Consider the following 23,216-nt stretch of genomic DNA (forward strand, 5'->3'; position numbering starts at 1 on the left):
TCTCTCTCTCTCTCTCTCTCTCTCTCTCTCTCTCTCTCTCTCTGTCTCCAGAGTGGTTACTATACTTTGAATAAACATTTAACTTTGATCCCTTTGGATGTGCATTGCTGTCTTCTTGTCTTGATGGCGTGTCTGGACTGGACCCGAAGTGCTAGAAAACCCGATACGTTTGGAGAGGAGTAGCATGACCTGCTCAGATTCCAATTACACTTGCATCAGTAATACTTTATGAAATGCTCAGCGAAAAGGAAACCCATGCAGAATTTCTAAGAAGCCCCAAAGCACCGCTGGGACAGAGGGGCCTTTTTTCCGTGACAGCAGCAAAGGCGGGTTTGGGTTGACTGCAACACTTCCTCAGCTGCACAGTGTGTGTGTGTGTGTGTGTGTGTGTGTGTGTGTGTGTGTGTGTGTGTGTGTGTGTGTGTGTGTGTGTGTGTTCTGTGTTAGTAGAGTCCCAGCTGATTCTGCCGTGACACAGTTGTAGAAGAAACAGGGAAACATAATACGTGGACACAGTGAAGAAAGATTTAATGCTCTGACTGAGGCCTTATTCAATTTCACACGGAAGACAGAACAAACGAACCCCCACCTCCTTCATGGAGGACATCTAGCAGATCCAGATGCCTACGTGGAAGTCGTGACAGCTGAACGCAGGATCACCTACAGGCTGTGATGGTGAGAAATCTTCAGCTGGTGGAAATCTCCTGCGTCCAGGCACCTATAAAGGCACCTGAGATAAACAGAAAGACCTCGGAAGCAATTAGAGAGCAACAGAACCAGGGATCAGATCAGTTCCATGGGGCAGTCATGGTCCTGTGGTAGGAAACTGGTCTAGTGACCGGAGGGTCGTGGGTTCGATTCCCAGGCCTGAGGCCATGACTGAGGTGCCCTTGAGCAAGGCACCTAACCCCAACTGCTCCCTGGGCGCCGGGCTAGGGCTGCCCACCGCTCTGGGCACGTGTGCACCGCAGCCCCCTAGTAATCACTAGTGTGTGTTTGTGTGTGTGTTCTATTTGCACAGATGGCTAAATGCGGAGGACAAATTTCAACTGCGGTGAAAAATCACAATTGACAAATATTTCAGTTCCCCATCGGTTCCTTACTGTCCTCAGGTATTGAAGCCTCGTTGAATGCTGCCTGATAAGATAGATTATTTAGTGGCTGTAACGCAGCTCGCGCTGCGTAGCGAGGGGACGGACACAAATGCTGAGAAGAGCGAGATTTATTACAGGGAATACCATCATCGGAGTCAGAGAAGCAGTCCGGGGTCATCACGGGAGGGCAGTCCGAGTAACAGAGGTAGACAGGCATGACAAAACATGGAAAGGCGAACAGGGCATGGAGAAACAGGGAACATGAGTAACAGGCGAATGAATAAAAAAACAGGAACACACTACGAACAACCAAACAGCCAAAGCAACCAAAATAACCGTCGAAGGACAAGGAAGACTCAGGGACTAATATACACAGGACTGAAACAAGGAACAGGTGATGGCAATGACACGGGGGCATGGTAGACAAAAGGGAATCACGGAGACAAACGAGCGGGGCGGGATAAACGGGCAAGGAGCACAGACACGAGCGAACCCGGAGTGACAGCTAAGGGAGGGGGGCGCGGCCATACGTGACAGTGGCTTTGAGATTAAATCAACTTTTTGCTAATGATGTTTGTTTTGTTTTTTTATTACCTATGGTCACTAGGCATGTGGATTTCTACACCATAGGAATGTGTGCTAATGAATAATATGAACTGATAAATATAGCATTATCACATTGTTACAATGTAAAGTAAAAAAATATATATTAGTGATATAGTGATGACATCGGTCTGTTTTACCAACCTTTCTGATACCTTTCCTTCAGTTATGTTTATGTGGAAATAACCTTATTAATATTAGCAATATCCTTAATCAGTGTGTGTCATTCACTGATCAACACAAAACAGTTTACATTTTTTCCTTATTTTACATTATTTTCCAGTATCCCCCTGATTAAAACAGACAATGTGATATATGAAAAGACCATCTGTATGTTTGAGTTCTTTTGTGTTGAGGTAAGTCGACTGTGTCAGTCTAGGTGTGTCTGGCCTAAGACACTTCACACCGGTTCCTCCACTCCACGCCACATCAGATCTGGCTCTGCCCAGCACAGCTCGTGTTTCCATTCACCTGTGGTTTCCCAAAGCGCTTCAACCCAGAGCTGCTGATCTCACATCAGTCTTTCTGCCCAAGATCACCATAAAAGGAGGAAGTGTCTGATCCCTTGTTTTACATACTTGAACGGCCTACCTGAGCATTTTGGACAATGGTTCCTTGATTCCCAGAAACATGAGCCCCCTTGGCACACACGTCCTGTCCCCCTGCAAGGTTCAGTGTTTTTAGGAGCAAGAACAGAGAGGTCCAGACTGCTCTTTCACACACGAGCCTCCTGCCCTGGGGGGTGGGGGGTGTTATGACTGCACTCTTCCATCCTCTCTGAGTCTCTCAACCTGAAGAGTTCACCACAAAACATCTTGAACTTGCACTCCCACACAAAGGTTTACAGCACTTCTGTCGCATATTAATATAATCTTAATGGGTTGCTGATAAAAAAAAATAAAATTACAACACAGCTCCAGAGACACAAACTGAGACCATGAAAATTTTTCTTCAACGCTTTTCATTTTAATTTAATTACAGCCAAGCAAATCCCCTCATGTAAAGACTTACAGACACATAAGGCAGGTGTTCTGGTCAGATATTAAGCCTCATCTTTGAGCACAGACTAAACTACAGTGTTGATGGTGAATGGTGAGCCACCACTCTCTCTCTCTCTCTCTCTCTCTCTCTCTTTCGCTTAGACTTGTACTTAATTGGGCACCCAGGAAGCGGCCTTTGGTTACACCTCCATTAGTGTGGGACGGCTGCTGAGGCACTTCCGTGTTCTCCTCTGAGCTCTTTCTCCATTTTGCCATTACGTGTCTGCTGTGGGAAGCCATTCTTTAGAGTGTATTTGTCCCCTCACAACAACAGGGCCCTATAAAGGCAGTCTGCTTTGTCCCTAAAACAGCAGCTGAGTTATTCTCAGACTGAATGTGGCAAATGATATATGAGTCAAAGAATGACCTGGCACCTCCTCCCTGCATTGTTTACTTTGATGTTTCAGGAGCAGGTGTGGACAATAAACACATATAAATAAAAAACTCCATGCACACACACACACACATGCACGCACACACACACACACACACACACACACACACACACACACACACACACACACACACACACACACACACACACACACACCCTGAGCCTGTAGATATGGCCTTGACAATTCCGCTGCTGTTTCCGTACCCAAATGAGTCTTGGTATGAGAGTATGTAGAAACCCAGCTCCATTAAGAACCCAGCGAATGATTAAGAGCCCCTATAAATGGAGATGGAGCAGAGAATGGGACCCGGGGACGGAGGATGGGTCCGTTTGAGAGATGAGTCAGGTCCTCAGCATATGGACCCGGAGCGCGGCATCCACCTCTGAGAGGTGCTTGATGAAACATACGTGGCCTCCAGCACTCCAGATGTGAAAGCACCGAGAAAACACATTAAACAGACATATTTACATTTCATGTAAATATAACACAATAACAATATTTCATGAAATATAATACACCCCGCTGTGTTGCCTGGTGCAGACTCTTCTTATTCCGAGCCCGTCCAGCTGGGCAGTGGGTCTAACAGGGCTCTGATCTTACAGCTGATCTATATTTATCACCTTGAGGAGGTGGGTGTGCTTTGTCCAGGCTGCATTCCCCTGGTGAAGGACAGTCTGTGTCCAGAGGTCACCCCACACACCCACACGTCCCCGCTCCCAACACCAAACACACACATACACAGGACACGCTGGGGGACGAGGACACAGGGAGAAAGAGACGCAGGCTGAGAGATCTTAGGAGAGACAGAGAAGGCGAGGAAGTAAGAGAGAGAACGAGAGAGAGAGAGAGAGAGAGAGTGGAGGAGAATAGAGTGATTGACAGAGAGAAGGAGTGGGGGAGGACACGGTGACAGAGAGTTTGAAAGAGAGAGAGGAGAACTGGGTGACAGACAGAGACAGAGAGAGAGAGAACAAGAAAGACAAACCCTTTGAGGATTTCATGGAGTGGTAACCCAGCTCGACCCTGCAGACAAACGTGAGTGGCTTTCTATCCGCTGTCTTCTTTCCCATTCGTCTTCTTTAGGAATAGAACTTATCATACTTAAAAGGTACATACAGTAACACGTACAGGACTTATGGCTGCTGGTTTACCTCCTAAATCAGGTCCTGGCCTTTTAAACCTTCCAAACATGAGCAGCCATGATGCATGTCACAACTCATCATTAATAATTTATGGAAGTGACACCTCTCAGTCAGGGACGAGGCTCGAATGATGGTGACCAGGGTGATGTATTAACAAAGCACACACACAAAGAGGAACTATGCAGCTTGAAAATAAACAAAAATAAATTGATTCAGCAAACAAATTTGCTTAGTATGCTGGGATGGAGAATGCTTGGCAGAGTGTGTAGCAGCAGGCTAGGCGCCACCCCCACAGGTGCCAGACTACCTATGGGGCTTGAATGAGAAGATAACAAGGAACGGGTGAAGTGTGATTGGGACCAGGGACGTGAGTGTGTGCTGCCTGGTTACAATGGATATAACATGCACAACTTGCTCTAGAGACTGTGCTCTTCAATCAGTCTGTCACGTCCCTGTTCTGACATCATCCCCAAATTCAAGAAAGATCCATTTGTGCAGCGCTTTAAATGACGCTTGTACCGTAGATCAGAAAGATCTACATTTGTACTGTAGATTTTGTCTTAGATTAAAGGTTCCACCCAAAAGTAAATTGAAAATCATTTGTACATGGAATGCAGGCAATATGTATTGTGGCAAAACTAAGCAGCAATGTGATATATGTAGATTACTAAACGTCCGAATCTCTGCCGTACTCAGGTGTTACAGCGAATCTATATTCTAGATCGTGAAGAATGCATTCGTCATCTGTCTGCACCCCCAACCTCCTAAAGTGTATTTTGTTCCTGAACCCTGCATTTGACTGCTAGAGTCTATTTCCACGGGGACCTTGAACCCATCCTCCTGCTCCCTAGCAGTCTGGGGGAGCGTGCAGGCTGCTCAGCTGATGACAGATCGATCTTAATGTGCTGCGAGCAGCTCTCTCTTTCCCCGTGTTCAAACACAGCCCCTCCTGCCACTCACACCACCCTGAAAGTCCTGCAGGGGGAGCGGAGAGAGAGTCCGGCCCATCCTGCCCAACAGACACGAGCCACACAGACAAGGAGAGGAGCGAACATATTGGCTCTGCTGTTCATGGTAACAGGTGGCGGAGGCAGGTTCCACCATAAATGAAGTCATCCTTCACAAGTGGCCCAGTTCTGCTAGGCTGGCTCTGTGTGTGTGTGTGTGTGTGTGTGTGTGTGTGTGTGTGTGTGTGTGTGTGTGTGTGTGTGTGTGTGTGTGTGTGTGTGTTCCCTATGTGATTAATGATTGTATGACACAGTGGGCAGACACTGTAGACCCGAACAAATGAATGATAATTCATTCAACAGGCCACAAAGCGATATTTAAGGCAGACTCAACCCTCTCATCTTTTCAGCTTTGCTTCCACCTCCTATTCTCTCTCTTCTCTCTCTCTCTCTCTCTCTCTCCTTCACTTTTCTCTCTTGTTTTTATACCTCTCTCTCTCTTCCCTCCTCTGATGCACATTACTCAGCCTTATATTAGCACAGAGTCCGTTTGCTGAAGGAGAACCCTCAGTTGCTGACACAAGCACTTTCCTGTAATGTGGTCAATATTCTCTCTGGTCCTTCAGGTAGTCTGTGCTCTTGCAGATTGTTATTAACTTTTAGGCATTTGGTTCGTGTAATTTACCAATTACACCTTTTTTATCACCAGGGTCAGAATAATTCATTACCAGATTAAAATGGATGCTCTTTGCAAGCCAGCCAATCAGTTCCACTGAGATTGTAGCCCCTCCCCCTCCATCCTCCTAACAGCTCTGCTCTTCTGCTCTGATGCAGGTGCTGGTCATCATTTTGCCATGGCAACCAAAATAGTAACATTTCATTGCTTGGAGGCCCAGGAGGAGCAGCTGTCTCACAGCATGCAGCTGTCCTCCCAGCTCAGGAAGAAGACGTTTACATCCAGGTACAGTCCTAACGCCCCGCCCACCCTGACTCATCACACACACACACACACACACACACACACACACACACACACACACACACACACACACACACACACACACACACACACACACATTCACACACTGCGTGCATCACTGGTTGTTTCAATGTCACATTAGCCAAACACAAGAAACAAGTGTAAGTCATTTAACCGAATTACCATAATTATGCTGACTTTCCTTTACACATAAGACTTTGTCCTTTGTAACACGCTACTCAGGTAATTGCTTGTAAAAGAAAACTGAAGACTATATTTATGGCTTGTATCCTGTCTGACGGTTCTATGGCCTCAGTTAATCAGCTTGGCAGTAACACCATGCCTATAACAGAGAGTGACGGACCATTGTTGGCGCAGTCACAGTGAGAATGAGCTCCATCCGAGTCCCACCACAGCTCCGTCAAGAACACGGAGACATCAGGGTTATTCCCAGCTCACTGAGAGGTGACACGTACACCCAGTGGCATGAGTGCAGGAAAGCAGACTTCTAACAACACATACACACACATACAGTCATACAGTATATACTTATACCCCATGTTTTCATAGAGAAAGGAAAACTGGGTTTGTTTTTTGGTGGGTTATTTGTTGGATGAATCCTGCAAGAACAGTTAGTTCTGTGATACATTAGGCCTGTGACGTGTTAGGCCTGTGACACGTTTCATCCTTCCAGTAACAAAACCTCAATAGCAATTAAAGCTTTACATCACTGGCTCATACACGTTAGGCATGTACTCAGAAACACAAGGAGCACAGTGTGATCCACCTGCTACAGTTCAGATGTGGACAATGCACAGCTTGCAGTTTTTACACAGACGTGGACTTGGTCACGGCTCCTCACACATCATCGCCCCACCGCCGGCGTCCTGGAGGTCTGTGCAGGTCTGTGAGGAAGGTTGCGGTATGTGGTTGTGGTTGCACTCGAGATGCACACAGCACGCTTTGAAAAGGCAAGATAATGCCTGCCATTATGCTGACTGCCGAGGTTCCCCTTCACAAACGGATTTCACAGTCGAGCTGAATGCTGGCAGCAGCCGCAGACCAAACTGAGCGTGTAATGTGCGTGTGGGTTTCACCTTAGCTGTTTGTTTTACTCAGCTCACATTACGTAGCCAAACGGCATTAACTTCCCTTTTCTGCTATTGTTTAGCAGGCTGCAATTTCTGGGGGTTCCTGAAATGGGCCGTACACTTCTGTTTTTCTTTGGACACACTCCGTTTCTCCTCATCTTCTCAGCACGTGATCTGTTGAGCATCACTTGTCAAAAAGCCACGCCTTCACTAATAATCCGTAAGCTGGGATGTGTGTGTGTGTGTGTGTGTGTGTGTGTGTGTGTGTGTGTGTGTGTGTGTGTGTGTGTGTGTGTGGCCGCAAACAGCTAATGCACACAAACCTTCAGGGCAGCATTCGTCTTTGTGTGTATGAGCCCTTCTATGGGGTTTATTTCGCAGCTCTGCTGCTTACGGTTTAGAACAAATCTTAAACGGCTGACGTGTGATGTGTGTTAGAGTTGAGTTAGAGTTGAGTTAGAGTTGAGTTGGACTTGAGTCTGAATACCAGGTTCTGATAACTGTAAGCAGATTTCTGATCTGCTGCATTATGTGCGGAATTCTATCCAACACCTAATAAATAAAATATATTTCCTCTATGCTTGTTTGGATGTTTGAAATATTCTAGTGTTGCAAGTGTTCTAGTGTAGCTATGCTACACAGGTGTGTTTCTTCTAGCTTAATAGCTCCGTTTCATGAAAGACAAGAAAACCTCATTGTTGTGCACAACAGGGGATCTCCATGACTGCAATTAGCAACCCTCACCTTTGGGAAAATGTGAAAATCATTTCAGAGACAATCGGATGGGGGGGTTGATTTAGGGTGGTCCTTTTCTTCATGACTTGATGACACTGCGCCGTGTTGACAGCAAGATGGGTATCCTTGAACAATAGAACTAAAGCATGTAATACTGTGGCCCTCCTGGACCAGGGGCAACACACACTGCTCCAAAACGGCCTTTCATTCATCTTAGAGCAGACATTATTAGTCTCAGAGAAGACATGATTAGTCTTAGAGCACACAAGATTCATCTCAACACACTGAGCAGGAAACAGCCGTGTCTCCTTCACTGTCTGGTTCAGATGTAGGGTGTGGTCCTGTAAACACTGTAAGCTCTGGGTTGTATGTAGACAATTTTGTATGTTATTCTTACATTATCTCATTAAATATAGGGATGGAATGACACTACATTCTTAAATTGAACAAAAACAGCAGTGATAAAAGCTCACAGCTTGAGTGTCTTAGATTCATTAACAATGGTTTGGAAGGAAACGGCTTTCAATGATGTTCCAACATAAAGATCTGTACAAACCCTGATCTATTCCAGCACAACCAGTTCTGCCATTAAAACACCTCTAATGGCCCTGATTACTTGGATAAGGTGCATTCCCTCTATTCAGGGTGAGCCTTAAGCCACTAATTGGCCTGCATAGTTTTCTTGCCATGTGCTCCCGTAAACATAAGACTCCAGGACCTTCCCTGGCAATGACATCATGGCATCAGCATTGTGCTGTGGTTTCGGACATGAAGGTGTGGTACCAGACACCAAGCTGACTTGACCTTTAATCCGTTTCATGAAAAGCTATAAAATAACTGTTCTTTGACCTACGTGTCTGAATTTGTCGTTAATTGGAAAGAGCGCCGGGGAGCCCAGCTAGCACTGATCTCGTTCATGTGTTAGCCAGCTAGCGCTGATCCTGTTCATGTGCTAGCCAGCTGGTTCTGATCCCGTTCATGTGCTAGCCAGCTGGTTCTGATCCCGTTCGTGTTCTAGCCAGCTAGCGCTGATCCCGTTCATGTGCTAGCCAGCTAGTGCTGATCCCATTTATGTGGTAACGTTCATATGATCCCTGCCTCCTGGGTTAAGGGTCTTGGCAGGCTTGAGTCTGAGACTCAACAGAAGCAGAGAGAAGCAAGAACATGCAATGCCATGGTAGTAAATGGTAGATAGAATAGAATTAAACAGAAAAGAAATGTTGAACATATTCAGAAATTAACCATCACTTCTGCTGCACATATCTTTGCTTTCACTATCTCTCTGTCTCTTAAAACATGCTTAAATTACAGTCTGCATTAATAAAACACAATTAGCCTCTGTCACAAACCTTTACAACAACAATAGGACAATGAAAATGAATTGCTTAGTGAATTACAGAAAAAGAATGTGCAAAGTTTTTGTCAGACTGCACAATAGGTCCAAGATTCTTCACATTCCATTAAGAAATCAGTCATCTAAGTCTTCTAAAGAAAGACTTAGCTCCAAACCAGTAAAACCTGTACTGGGTAAAATTCTGTTTAATACTCCAGAGCCCTCTACTGGCTACAGGAAGTGGTGACATGGTAGGTCTAGTATAAATAGAACTGATATTATACACTGTCATGTTACAAAAGCAAATCTGATCTAATTTAATACTGACTGAAAGTTGAAGACAAGTCAATGTCACAGATATTTCACTAATAATAGTGCTTTATACCAAAAGGTTTGCTGTCATAACAAGTTTCTGAGTGTGTCATTCATTACCATCCAGTCAGTTCAAATGATCTAACAATCAGACGTGGAAAGAATCATCATTGCAACGGCCCAAAAGGCCCTTAGCGTTTGTGCCTTGCAGTGTTATCATGACTGATGGTTGCTCATGGAGGTCTGTTGTTTTTGTTTTGTTTTTCCCAGTGATGAAGAACCCCCCCTCTGCCAGTTCTGTCCCATCATCCCTGGTGACATCATGTCAGCAAAGGAGATTCTCACGGATCCCAAATTCCCATGCAACAGGACATGGTACTTTGAATCATTTCCTTTTACACTTCAGACACATACACACACATGCAAATACACACACACACACACACACATGCAAATACACACACACGCACGCGCGCACACACACACACACACACACACACACACACACACACACACACACAGAGCCTCCTCACTGCTTGGATGATGGCAAAGTGGCACAGCCTTCCCGCTGGTGTTCTGCAGACAGGTGTGGCAGCAGACACCAGTTCATGGGCTCTTCAGAGCGCGTCCTGCAATCCAGAAAAAGCAAATCCGGAATGCAGGCTGGGGCCAATAAATATACAGCAGATACAACCAAAACCACTGATCTGGCCTGGAAGCACACGCAGCAGCTCCTGCCACATCATGGGTCCTAACGAGCTCCCCTCCTGCTGGCCACCACCCGCCTCTCTCAAAGGTCCCGCATCTTCCATCACACCTCCTGGCCCGAGCGACCGGGCTGGGCCCCGTGCTGCCCTCTCTGCTTCTCACTTCCCCAACGTCTGGGGCATATGACTCATACCTCTCTGCAGTGGACCACAGCTCCGAGACCCTTCTCATGTCCTTACATCATCCTCAGATCTTTCCTACTACAAAACAGAATTTACAATACTGCTGAACACTAGCTCAGTTCAGCTCTACTTTGAAGTCTATAATCAATAGGTAAAGCGTATGATTAACACATGGTGGGCCTTCAGGTTGTCACTGAGCAATCATACAGAAGAGATGTGAGGCTGGAGTTTGGAGTCTTCCCTGCACATGAACCTGTACCAATCTGTACCATGAGAATCTCCTTTCTCCTTGTAGCTGGTGTGGTGAACATCAACCAGTGGTGGTATTCAGTGCACATGAAGCAAAAGTGAAGCAGTGAAGCTTCAAAAACAAACATCATCCATGTTCCTTTCAAGGATCACAATGACACTGTCATGCTGAAACCTCTTTTAAGCATGACAAAAAAATTTCATTTCAAAATGCTCTCGAAGAGAAATGTTATGGTCTCCTGTCATGCTGAGAGATCTCGGCACCTTGTAATGCAAACTATGTCACAGCATGCTTCTTCTCCGAGTATTATACCCTGGATCCATGACCTCATGTGCGTGTGTCTGGATCTCCAGCATGGCACCCAACACCCCATGCCTAGGCTCACCGAACTGCTTTTTATCTGGGACAGGTTCAGACCTCAGACTTCAGACTGCAGTCTTGATTTAGCTCCAGTTTGGATCAAACAGAGAGATTGAAATGAGACAGTGAAGAAGAAGGTGAGGAAGACGGTTAAGAAGACAGCGGACGTCGAATGGCGAGTCTGAAACAGAAATCGAGATGAAATTCACACCATTGTTTGCACATGCCGTTAACATGTTAACCACACACGCACAAGATTCCTGTGAGGGGACACAGGCCCCAGTGTCCGTGCAGACAGAACCGCACACAAGAGTTTAGATATCAGAGATGTGTGATGTTTGGAAACCTTGGTCTTAGAAGAGAGCCCGTCAGAGCCCAGTTTCCTAAAACCATTACTGCAAGAAAAGAAAAAAGAAAGGAGTTCATTCTACCATTTAACAATGAGTCATTATTCTCCCGCTGCTATCACAACTGTGCCAAACCGGGCCTGAAGAATTTAGAAGATTTTCAAGAGTGGAAAAAAATGTGAGCTTGTGAGAGAGCAATAAAAGTAAAGGAAAGAGGAAAGAGGAAGAAGAAGATACCATTGGGTGTGTGTGTGTGGGAGTGGGGTGTTTGTGTGTGTGTGGGAGTGGGGTGTTTGTGTGTGGGAGTGGGGGTGTTTGTGTGTGTGTGGGAGTGGGGGTGTTTGTGTGTGTGTGGGAGTGGGGTGTTTGTGTGTGTGTGGGAGTGGGGTGTTTGTGTGTGTGTGGGAGTGGGGTGTTTGTGTGTGTGTGGGAGTGGGGGTGTTTGTATGTGGGAGTGGGGGTGTTTGTATGTGTGTGGGAGTGGGGGTGTTTGTGTGTGTGTGGGAGTGGGGGTGTTTGTGTGTGTGGGGGGGGGGAGTGGGGTGTTTGTGTGTGTGGGGGGGGAGTGGGGTGTTTGTGTGTGTGGGGGGGGAGTGGGGTGTTTGTGTGTGTGGGGGGGGGTGTTTGGGTGTTAGGATGTGGAATCTTTTCTCTTTGATTTTACTGTTGTGCTCGTTGGTTTCTGCCATATATTTCAATTTCACACCTGTCTTCTTATAGTCTGCACAGGAATTGAAGTTATAGAAAGCATGTTTGTGAGAAGAGAGAGTGAGAAAGAGAGAGAAGGACAGAGAGAGAGACAGAGAGAGAGATCAGCAGGGTTCTGAGAGATGGGTAAGAACTGATTAAATCAAAGTGCATATTCAATCACAGCTGCGCTTCCGTATCAGAAGCCAAGTGATCAAAAGCTCCAACATGTGATCACCTGAAACCTCTCCTCCAGACTCCCTGCTTCCCTGAGGCTTATACAAACACCTAAGCACTGTGGCAATGCCTTCATAAAAACTCAAACAGCAGCCTTCGATCTGCTGAAGCACGAGCCCTGTCCTGGAGATCAGTAGCCATATTTGTCTGTTCCTGCACCGGAGTGCAGCGCTCGTGACTCATGCGCTGTGCGCGCGTGTGCTGCAAATCCACACGAGCAGGTCCTAATGCACAATAAAGTATGTGGGTTTAACATAATGGTATTCTCGTGAAAAATAATGAACCATGCAAATTGTTTTGATGTGTTCGCATGTAGGTTGCTTTGAAACACACTCTTGAAATTTGAAATGTGCTCAGTATTAAAGTCCCGAGAGCACAGGCTGGCTCCTTTATACGCGAAAAGCAAGATTTACCGTACAGAACAAAACCGCACCGGCGGCCCTGTAAAGACGGATAACTAGCGCATTATCTTCCGAAGCACAAGTCCAATATTTTGAACAAAGTGTTCTCAAGTGTTCATCAGGTGCTCTTAAGTTAAAAATCCCTCGTCTGCTCCGCACACACGGCACTGACCGTCCTTCAGCCGGGATCCGTCTCTTCTTGCCCTCGTCTACATTCATAAACACGTCCGAGGCCCACGCGCGTACTGACCGCCTCACGAGCGCTTCAGTGACAAGCGGCGGTGTCACGGGTGCAGCTCTCCACGCCCGGCTGGAGGCCCGCAGAGAGGAACGCTCAAGCGGCTCAAACCGACCTCATATGCTGTTGATTTAGTGCAGTTGGAAATAATGCCAAAAATGGTGTGAAATGGCTTCTGGCTTGACATAAAACACAAAGTCTTGGACTTTCCATCAGACTTCCAATGCTGACCTTCAGATTTCTGCGTATACTCCCAACTTTTATAGTGCGTTAGTGACTCCCCCCCCCCCCCTTTTATAGACTTACTGTCATAGGTGATAAAAAATAAAATTCCAATACAAAACCTGTATAGTCTCATGTGGAAGTAAATTTAAATGAAAGGACTGGTGTTGAAGTTAACAACTAATAACTATTAGTTAATTTCAATAATAACTATTAACTGTTCAAATAATCATAAACCCTTTAATGTTTAGTGAACTCTAGAGCACCATTTGATCACTAGGACTGCAGGTGTTTTTGACAGAACTAAAGCACAAGCCTGACCTCAGATCAGCGCTCTATAACCTTCCACCATCCCTCTGTGAGTGTGTCCCTGTGTGGCCCTCAGGGAGGCCCTGGGGGAAACCGTGGCTAATGATGAGCTCCACCAGAGGGACCAGTGGACTCTGTTTGGTAACGAGGCAGAAAAGGTGGAGGTCGAGGTGATCCGGAACCAACATGAGGTCCGTAGACGTGTGGACCACATGGCACTGCGCAAAGAGGTAAACCAACGAGGCTGCCGGAAATTTCCGAGGGGTCAGGACCTCACATATCCACTGCTGTGTGTGACCACGTGTTATTCTTAACACAGTTCAATTTGCCCTCTGGAGATCCTTCTGCTAGACATGAGCTGAATCAGAATGGTTACCCTGTGACATGTGCAGGTACACACCAGGGACCTGGTTTGGATCCTACTGTTCTGAATGCAAAACCAAAGCTAACAGCTAACGGTGAATGAAACAATGAGATGAGATGCTAACCAGCTCTCCCACTAGCTTTTTATGTGTTGTTAGCCATTTGAATGTCTTTGTTATTGGGGAGATTTCATCCCATTTATTGATTGGTTAAGAAACAAATCATTTCAGAGTTTTATTTTTATGAGGAAGTCTGGTGACAGAAGTGGGTGAATGTATAAGGTTTGGTTATTAGGTATATATGTATGGTATGGTTATTAAGTATGTGTATGGTATGGTTATTACAGTAGGTATGTATATGGTATTAGGTTTGTGTGTTCTTCATTCTGACTTTATAATGGGAAGACAGTGAATCTCCTTCATTTCCCTCTAGAGATGTTTCCCTCATCATCTTTCCACCTCGTGTCTAAGGTGATCTAAGCGGAGATCTTTGCCTGCAGGCCCAGCGAAAGGCTTCCATGCACCTGAGGTTTCTGGAAGACTTGAGTATGAAGGTGCCTGACTTTGCCACCCCCCTGCGCCCACACACTGTGTGGGAGGGCATGAACGTCAAATTCTCCTGCAGCGCCCAGGGCAGTCCAGCCCCCTGCATCACCTGGTGAGGGACTTCCTCAAACACACTTGTTTTTCTTGCGTAAAAGTATCAAGAGCTTTTCATAAAATTTTACACATTTACTTGCTTGTCAGTGGGTGGGCAGAGGCATCTGTTCCAGAATGCTAATGCGATGTATTACACCCGAGTGGCCAGTGTTTTCACCCCAGATCTGTCCCAGTATTTAGACTGAGTGGGCGTTAAGGCTTCCCAGTATGTTCATCTATCACCGTGTTGAGAAAGATCGGACGTAATGTTTAATGTTGGCTTTCAAACCTTCAGCAATGTCTCAGCCTGGTGTGAATGCATGCAATGCTGTGGTGGGCAGGTACAAAGATGATGTACCTCTGAGAGCGACATCACTGCCCTGGAACTACAAGCTGCAGCAGAATTACGGCCTCAACACCTTGGAGATTAGAAGGTAATTACATTCCCAAAATGAGTAAATCAAAAAACAAAGAGAAAAGTTTTACAAAGAGTCAGTAAAAGAAATCGCTCTCAGATAATTGCATCTAAAACTTTCAAATCAAGCCGGTGCGAACGAAGCCCTTTAGGTGCAGGCTATTTTCAGGTGCCTCGTCTTCTCTGCTCGTATTTCTGAGTTTTAGACATAACAAATGTGACGTTTATCTTTATTGCAGGAGAGATGGCTGCAGGCATGTACTTCAGTTCAGTACTCTGTTTCACTAAGAGAAAGCCAGCAGGAGATAAAGGAGACCACCATCTGTACTTTAAACCTGTTCATTTGTCTCAACTGTCTTTTCCATTATTTGTTTAAAGCATTCTCCAGATTTCACTATTATCGCCGGTCTTGCGCTGGGCCAGCTCAGCGGAAATGCTACTGATGAATGTGGGGTTCGGGTGGAGAACGGAGCGGTGCTGGTTCATTCTCCATGCTGATGAATGTGGGGTTGGGGTGGAGAACGGAGCGGTGCTGATTCATTCTCCCTGCTGATGAATGTGGGGTTCGGGTGGAGAACAGAGGTGCTGATTCACTCTCACTGTGCGTCCCTCTCCAGGTGTAGCACTGCCGATGGTGGAGAATACAAGGTGGTGGCCAGAAGCTGCTTGGGTGAAGCTACCACCTTCGCCACACTGGTGGTGAACTGTGAGTGACTCTCACGCACACGTTATGGCTACGTAACAGTTGTCCAACCACTGATCAGACTGTAGTCTCTTAACCAATTTCCCTGGAAGATGCTTCCAGTCACGACACACTTGAGCATGCATTTACGTTGGGCTCAAGTCAAATTATTCTGAACAGTTTGCAACAGGTTCCAATTATTTCAGCGTGTTGGATGTCTGTTTCATCCTGCCACAGGTGGTTCATCACAGCAAGTTTTGCTTAGCTCACTGATTCACAACCTGTAGCACCATCAGACTGTGGCACTATCTCCAGACTTCGCTTAGATACGGAAACATAACGAAGCATTTCAAGCAGGAATTGGCCCTAACAGGGTCTGTTTCCCAAGGTTCTGTGGTTGTTAAGAATATATTTAAGGAGAGTGGGTGGAGGGTGTGTGTGTGTGTGTGTGTGTGTGTGTGTGTGTGTGTGTGGCTTTTTTGTCTTTTTCTCCCTCTTTACAAACCTTTCCTCTTTCTAAATCAGCATATCGCGGCGTGGAGGCCGGTCTGCTGTGTGTCCAGACCACGGGTGAGTAGGCACCACCGCTTCTAATGAAAAATGACTCGTCTTCTTTCCTGGCTTTTGAAGTCCTCCTCTCCTCGGGTGAGACAGAGACACTGGCGCGCTTTGAAGACTCAGATACGGCTTATTTTTTATCCGCTCAAAATGACTGCAGGCTGGAGGTATAGGATGTAATGTGTGGGTATGTATGTGTGTGTGTGTGTGTGTGTGTGTGTGTGTGTGTGTGTGTGTGTGTGTGTGTGTGTGTGTGTGTGCGTGTACGCGCACGCCTGTGAGCGTGTGTCTGTGAGTGAATGGATCACAGCAATTTCAGCTGCAGAGTCATGTATATTTCATCATAGGTGTTGGGATTAATTTGGTCCTCCTGTGGGGTTGGTAGCCACCTATGCACCACTGTCTCACACCCAGCCAGGCTGTGGAAGTCCGACTTCCCTCCAACAAAGCAGCAGCGCAACAACTTCCAACATCTCGCGGCACTCACTGTACTTTGATTAAGCACTTTCTGCCTTTGACTTCCGTCAATAGCCCCGGGACGCCCGTTCTCTGGGTGTGTAGTTTTAATAAGTCTTCCTTAGACGTTCTGTATAGTTGCAGTGCTAAGCAGTCTCCTGTACTGTATCCTGTATTAGTGTGTGCTGTGGATATGGCTTGTGAAATAGCACAATCTCAGTCCTCACAGCTGTAGTACATCTGGCACATCTGGGCTCACGAATGTGCTTGTTGAGTTTAAGCAGCGTGGTTTTGCGATTAATAGCGACTCTATTTGCATTGAGGACACTGCTTCATTACCTTTGAGCAGTGCGTGTGAAATGTACTGTACGTTTTTTTAACCGGTGTATTGAAACCCGAACGTTGCACGCTACACCGCGTCAGGAGAACCGTGTGCAGCCCGTGATCATGGGTTGCTCCTGAGCTAATTTGACTTAGCGTGGTGTGTTGTGGTCTCACGGACGTGAGCGAACCTCAAGATGAAGACTGTCCAGGATTCCTCTCAAAGCCACAATGATGGAATTCTAGGTACGAGTTATTGCTTCATGTCACAAAGCCATTTCCAGTTCTGTCTGGCCTCCAGTTGCTAATAAATAACCTGGTCTGTAAGGAATCGTACCTTTTCAAAAGCTGTCACAGCCTGCGTCCAGAAGGCTTCACTTCTGGGGCGCTAACCTCATTATGGTAATATCTGGCCCTGGCTCTCCTAGAGATATCTTACTATGGCTGTTTAGAAGCTCATGCACTTCTTCTGGAAAAATAACCTATTTATTCTTACCACTTGAATGATTTTTATATGGCTACCTTTCCCCCACCTCCTCCCCCACATACACACCACCACCCCCACATACACACCTCCACCGCCACATACACACCTCCACCCACACATACACACCACCACCCCCACATACACACCACCACCCACACATACACACCTCCACCCCCACATACACACCACCACCCACACATACACACCTCCACCCCCACATACACACCACCACCCCCACATACACACCTCCACCCACACATACACACCACCACCCCCACATACACACCTCCACCCCCACATATACACTACCACCCACACATACACACCTCCACCCACACATACACACCTCCACCCCCACATACACACCTCCACCCACACATACACACCTCCACCCACACATACACACCACCACCCCCACATACACACCACCACCCACACATACACACCTCCACCCACACATACACACCACCACCCCCACATACACACCTCCACCCACACATACACACCTCCACCCACACATACACACCTTCACCCCCACATACACACCTCCACCCACACATACACACCACCACCCACACATACACACCACCACCCCCACACCACCACCCCCACATACACACCACCACCCACACATACACACCACCACCCCCACATACACACCACCACCCCCACATACACACCTCCACCCACACATACACACCACCACCCACACATACACACCACCACCCCCACATACACACCACCACCCCCACATACACACCACCACCCACACATACACACCTCCACCCACACATACACACCTCCACCGCCACATACACACCACCACCCCCACATACACACCTCCACCGCCACATACACACCACCACCCCCACATACACACCTCCACCGCCACATACACACCACCACCCCCACATACACACCTCCACCGCCACATACACACCACCACCCCCACATACACACCACCACCCACACATACACACCACCACCCACACATACACACCTCCACCCACACATACACACCTCCACCGCCACATACACACCACCACCCACACATACACACCTCCACCGCCACATACACACCACCACCCCCACATACACACCACCACCCCCACATACACACCTCCACCCCCACATACACACCTCCACCCACACATACACACCTCCACCCACACATACACACCTCCACCCCCACATACACACCACCACCCACACATACACACCTTCACCCCCACATACACACCTCCACCCACACATACACACCACCACCCACACATACACACCTCCACCCCCACATACACACCTCCACCCACACATACACACCACCACCCACACATACACACCTCCACCCACACATACACACCACCACCCCCACATACACACCTCCACCCCCACATACACACCTCCACCCACACATACATACCACCACCCACACATACACACCTCCACCCACACATACACACCTCTACCCACACATACACACCTCCACCCACACATACACACCACCACCCCCACATACACACCACCACCCCCACATACACACCTCCACTCCCACATACACACCTCCACCCACACATACACACCACCACCCACACATACACACCTCCACCCACACATACACACCACCACCCCCACATACACACCACCACCCCCACATACACACCTCCACCCCCACATACACACCTCCACCCACACATACACACCTCCACCCCTTCATTTGTTGGATGGCTCATTTGTGCGGTTGAGGGGACAGGAAAGCTCTCACTACTCCCTCTTGCTTCATGGAGATGATTAAATGTGATTCCATCATAGTACCAATATTCTCACACCAACAGAAATATAATATCGAGTACAGTAGAAGTATATATGTGTACCGCATGTGTGTGTGTGTGTGTGTGTGTGTGTATGTGTGTGTGTGCATACACACACACACACAAAGGTGTGTTCTTCTGTAGAAATTCGTCAGTAGAAGTTGAAGTATCGACTCAGTCTTTTTACTCAAGTAAAAGTGTAAAAGTACTGGTTTCAAAACTACTTAAAGTATAAAAGCAAAAGTAATGTAAGGGGAAAATGTGTGTGTGTGTGTGTGTGTGTGTGTGTATATATATATACACACACACACACATTTTCCCCTTACATTACTTTATATATATATATATATATATATATATATATATATATATATATATATATATATATATATATATATATGAAGCATTAATTAACTTCTTATCTCCTCTCCTCTTTTCTTCTTCTCTCCTCTTCTCTCTTTCCTCTTTCTCTTCTTCTCTCCTCTTTTCTTTCTCCTCTTCCTTTTCTCCTCAGTCCCAGTGCTGGAGCAGGAGGCATTGTTTGCCTCCACTTTCCCTCCCACATTTGTGAAGGAGGGTGAGAACCTGGTGCTGTTCTGCAGCTTCTCCTCACCCCTGCTCTCCTTCCAGCAGGACGTCAGCTGGTTCAGAGATGGTGAGACCTGGAGATGCTGCCTTCATTTCTCAACGTAGAACATTTTAAGCTTTTCTGAAATTTAAAAGCAAAACCTTGCAAAAATTTTGGATTTTTCATAAGAGATTTGTCGTTATGTTCATTTTAGATGTATCATACACACAATAGAATGAACACTCCACTGAAATGTCCCATCTGCAGGATTTATTCAGGCCCTCATAATAGCTCAGTATGGACTGTTAAGCTGTGGTTGTATGTAAAGTCTTCAGAGTATGAGGTTTGCCTCATTTCTCCTCCTGCACGCCACCAGGGAACTGCAGTCTGTACCTGGACTTCTACAAAGTAGAGAGATATACCTAATATAGCAGCCAGTAGTCAATATCTACTTGCTCTTTATGCCGTAATGCGTAGGCTGTGTGATTCATCATCTGCGTTTGCATTTGTAGGGTTGCCTCTCCGTCCGTCCGTCCGTGTGGATCTGCAAACAGCCAGGTGCTCTACCACTCTCACCCTGAAGGGGGCGCATAAGGAGCACGAGGGGCTGTACTCGGTCCGTCTGCGCACCTGGGACGGCACCAGAGAACATTGCGCCTTTGTGTATGTCAAAGGTCAGAGGCAGTTTGTTATTATCAAATGGGCCGATGGATGGAAATAATCGTGTTTGGTTATGTTTTAGTTTATGTGAATAGACGTGTGTGCACATACGCCAACAAGTCGGGTATACGTTGCAAGATGGAATATCCCATCCCACAGGTGCTCAAACGGATTGATATCTCGAGAACTCCAAATTCCACCCTGAACTCTCAGTGATGTTCCTCAACAATATAGTGTCAAGGTGCATTATCCTGCTGTAAGAGGCCACTGGCATTAGATACTATTTCTATTCGGGGTGAACGTGGTGTTTTCAGGTAGGTGGTATATGTCACAGTAACATCCGCATGAATGACAGGACTCAAGGATGCCCAGGAGAACATCACCCAGATGGACCCACAGACCCACACTGCCTTGTCTTCTTCTCAGGGTTCATTCCCCTTCTTCCCCAGATAAGCCATGCACACACACCCAGCCATCCCCATGAGCTAAATGAAAACAAGCTCCTCCAGACCAGGCCACCTTCTGAGTTCCGATGTTCACTGACAGCGGTGGTCGACACAGGGTCCAGCTTGTACACTCTGACCCCTGCTTGTTCTGACACCTTCCTGTGATAGTTTTACCAACCACTGGGGCTACAGTGGCTCCTCTGTGGGATTGGACCAGACAGGTAGGCCTTCACTCCCCACACACATCCGTGAGCCTTGGAAGCCCATGACCCAGTCACCACTTCATCGTTTCTCCCTCCTTGGGCCTCTTCTGGTGGGTACTAACCGCCACATAGCGGCAGCCCCACACAAGACGTGCTGTCCTGGGTAAGCTCTGTCTCTCCTCCAGGCAACACAACATGGCCGTTGTCTGAACTGCTTACGTTTGCTTGTTTTCTTCTGCTTCCAGCACATCATCCTGAAATACTGTCTGTTTACTTGCTGCCAGATATATGCCAGCCAATGACAGATGCTGTTGTAACGAAGACGCGTTATTCACTTCACGTCAGTGGTTTTTATGTTGGGGCTGATTGGTGTATGGATGTGTTCCTTGAAATACACTTCTGTTAAAAAGTTGAATGAGGTTATTTAGACAAGTCGATTTTTTTTTACCTCATTGGCACTGAGTGTATTTAGGTCCAAATAAAGTAAAATAATTAAAATTATAAATAGATTTACCGCCAACAGCCTGTCGCAAGGGCAGATGACTAGCTATGAATGTCTGTTTGATGTTTAATGGTGCAGATGGTAGTTTTTTTCAAATGTGTTGTTAAGAATGTAAATAGTGTTTCATTTTCAATTAAAATTCTATGCCCTACACTCAGCAAATTCTGTTTTGACAGCTCGCTAATTACTATGTGTGTGTGAAACTTAAAAAGATTCCAAATCTATAATGTAGCAGAAAATAGCTCCAAGAAAGAATAAAATTATCCTCCATAAGTATGCGTTCTGGGGGTTTAAAGATCAGTGGCTCTTCTGTGATTCGAGGCTGCTCCCAGCTAACATTGCAAAACCTGAACCCCTGCAAACACTGAACACATTTTTAAATCTCTGCTTTGTAAGTCCCTCACACAGCCTGAGTGGTGTCGGTGGCAGCGGTGTGGCCTGTGTCTCGAGCAGAGCTCCTGTCTAACCGATCTTCTCACACTCTGGCTTGTGGAGCTCCTAAGAGCTCTGACAGCACACTAGCCATCATCATTTCTGTCTGTGTGAAGGCAGTGAGCAGCTCGGGTCCAGAGTAATTATGGCTCAGAGTGCTTTTTCTACACCTTCCATCCTTAATCTTACTGAGCAAATGTGCGGTGCAAATGTGGGCGGGGTCAGGGAGGGGCCACGGGGGGCAGTGGGAATTTGCACTGGGCCTCCCACAACCCGGCTGCTTCTCCTGCTGGGGGAACTGTGACTGATGGCAGTCGTTATTTTGAGACGTGCGCTTCTCGGAGAGCCTGTAATTAATCTGTCTCTCACACTCTCTCTCTCTCTCGCTGTACGACTCTCCTCTCTTTTTTCTCTCTCTCTTTCTCTCCCTCTCCTTTCTCTTTTTCTCTGTCTCTCTCTTGATATATGTCTCTGTCTCCCTCGCTATATGTCTCTCTTTCTCATGCTCTCACACACTCCTGTCTTTCCCGCACTCCTTTCTTGTCCTTCTTTCTGTTTTTCCCTGCAACATCCCTTCCCCTCTCTCTATATATATTTTTTCTTTTTCTCTTTCACTCTACCTTTCTCTCACTCTTTGTCTCTATTCCCTGCCCCCCCAGATGGGTCTGCTGCGGTTCCTGGGGCAGCTGGATCTCCTCTGCAGGTGGAGTGCTCTGACGTGAACAGGGACTATGTCTTCCTCTCCTGGAAGCCCCCCAGTGCTGACGGAGCAGGCCCAGTGCGAGGCTATTTCATTGAGAGGTCAGTGCAATGGTGCTCAGCTCTTTCCCAGCCTATTCGAGGCTCTCTCCTTAGCTGCCACAGACAGATATTGTGCCACTGTAGCTCGATACGTAGCTCCTGTCAAAAGTTCCCTCTCCCTCTCTCTCTCTCTCTCTCTCTCTCTCTCTCTCTCTCTCTCTCTCTCTCTCTCTCTCTCTCTCTCGCTCCACTAGTTAACAGCAAGACTGTGTTTGTAATAAAACACTACTGCACAACTACTCACACCCACTATGCATTTATGTG

General features: G+C 46.8%; 1 protein-coding gene across 2 annotated transcripts in view; it reads left to right on the forward strand.

The window, feature by feature from the left end:
* The first annotated feature begins 3,813 nt into the window (after window positions 1-3,813).
* myom3 (myomesin 3) overlaps window positions 3,814-23,216 on the forward strand; it is a 35,961-nt gene continuing 16,558 nt past the window's right edge. The window contains exons 1-11 of one of the 2 annotated variants that reach the window (XR_013132389.1): window positions 3,814-4,167; window positions 6,056-6,182; window positions 9,942-10,046; window positions 13,689-13,842; window positions 14,475-14,632; window positions 14,955-15,047; window positions 15,646-15,734; window positions 16,236-16,280; window positions 19,855-19,995; window positions 20,421-20,582; window positions 22,811-22,952. Coding sequence is in view for 1 of the 2 variants with exons in the window: in XM_077012480.1 (XP_076868595.1) it covers window positions 6,076-6,182; window positions 9,942-10,046; window positions 13,689-13,842; window positions 14,475-14,632; window positions 14,955-15,047; window positions 15,646-15,734; window positions 16,236-16,280; window positions 19,855-19,995; window positions 20,421-20,582; window positions 22,811-22,952 (1,196 nt within the window). In the remaining variant the exon portion in view is untranslated. The remainder of the gene's footprint in view (window positions 4,168-6,055; window positions 6,183-9,941; window positions 10,047-13,688; window positions 13,843-14,474; window positions 14,633-14,954; window positions 15,048-15,645; window positions 15,735-16,235; window positions 16,281-19,854; window positions 19,996-20,420; window positions 20,583-22,810; window positions 22,953-23,216) is intronic. The other variant, XM_077012480.1, reaches the window with a different exon arrangement.

This window comes from Brachyhypopomus gauderio, chromosome 7 (assembly GCF_052324685.1).
Source record: "Brachyhypopomus gauderio isolate BG-103 chromosome 7, BGAUD_0.2, whole genome shotgun sequence".
NCBI lineage: Eukaryota > Metazoa > Chordata > Actinopteri > Gymnotiformes > Hypopomidae > Brachyhypopomus > Brachyhypopomus gauderio.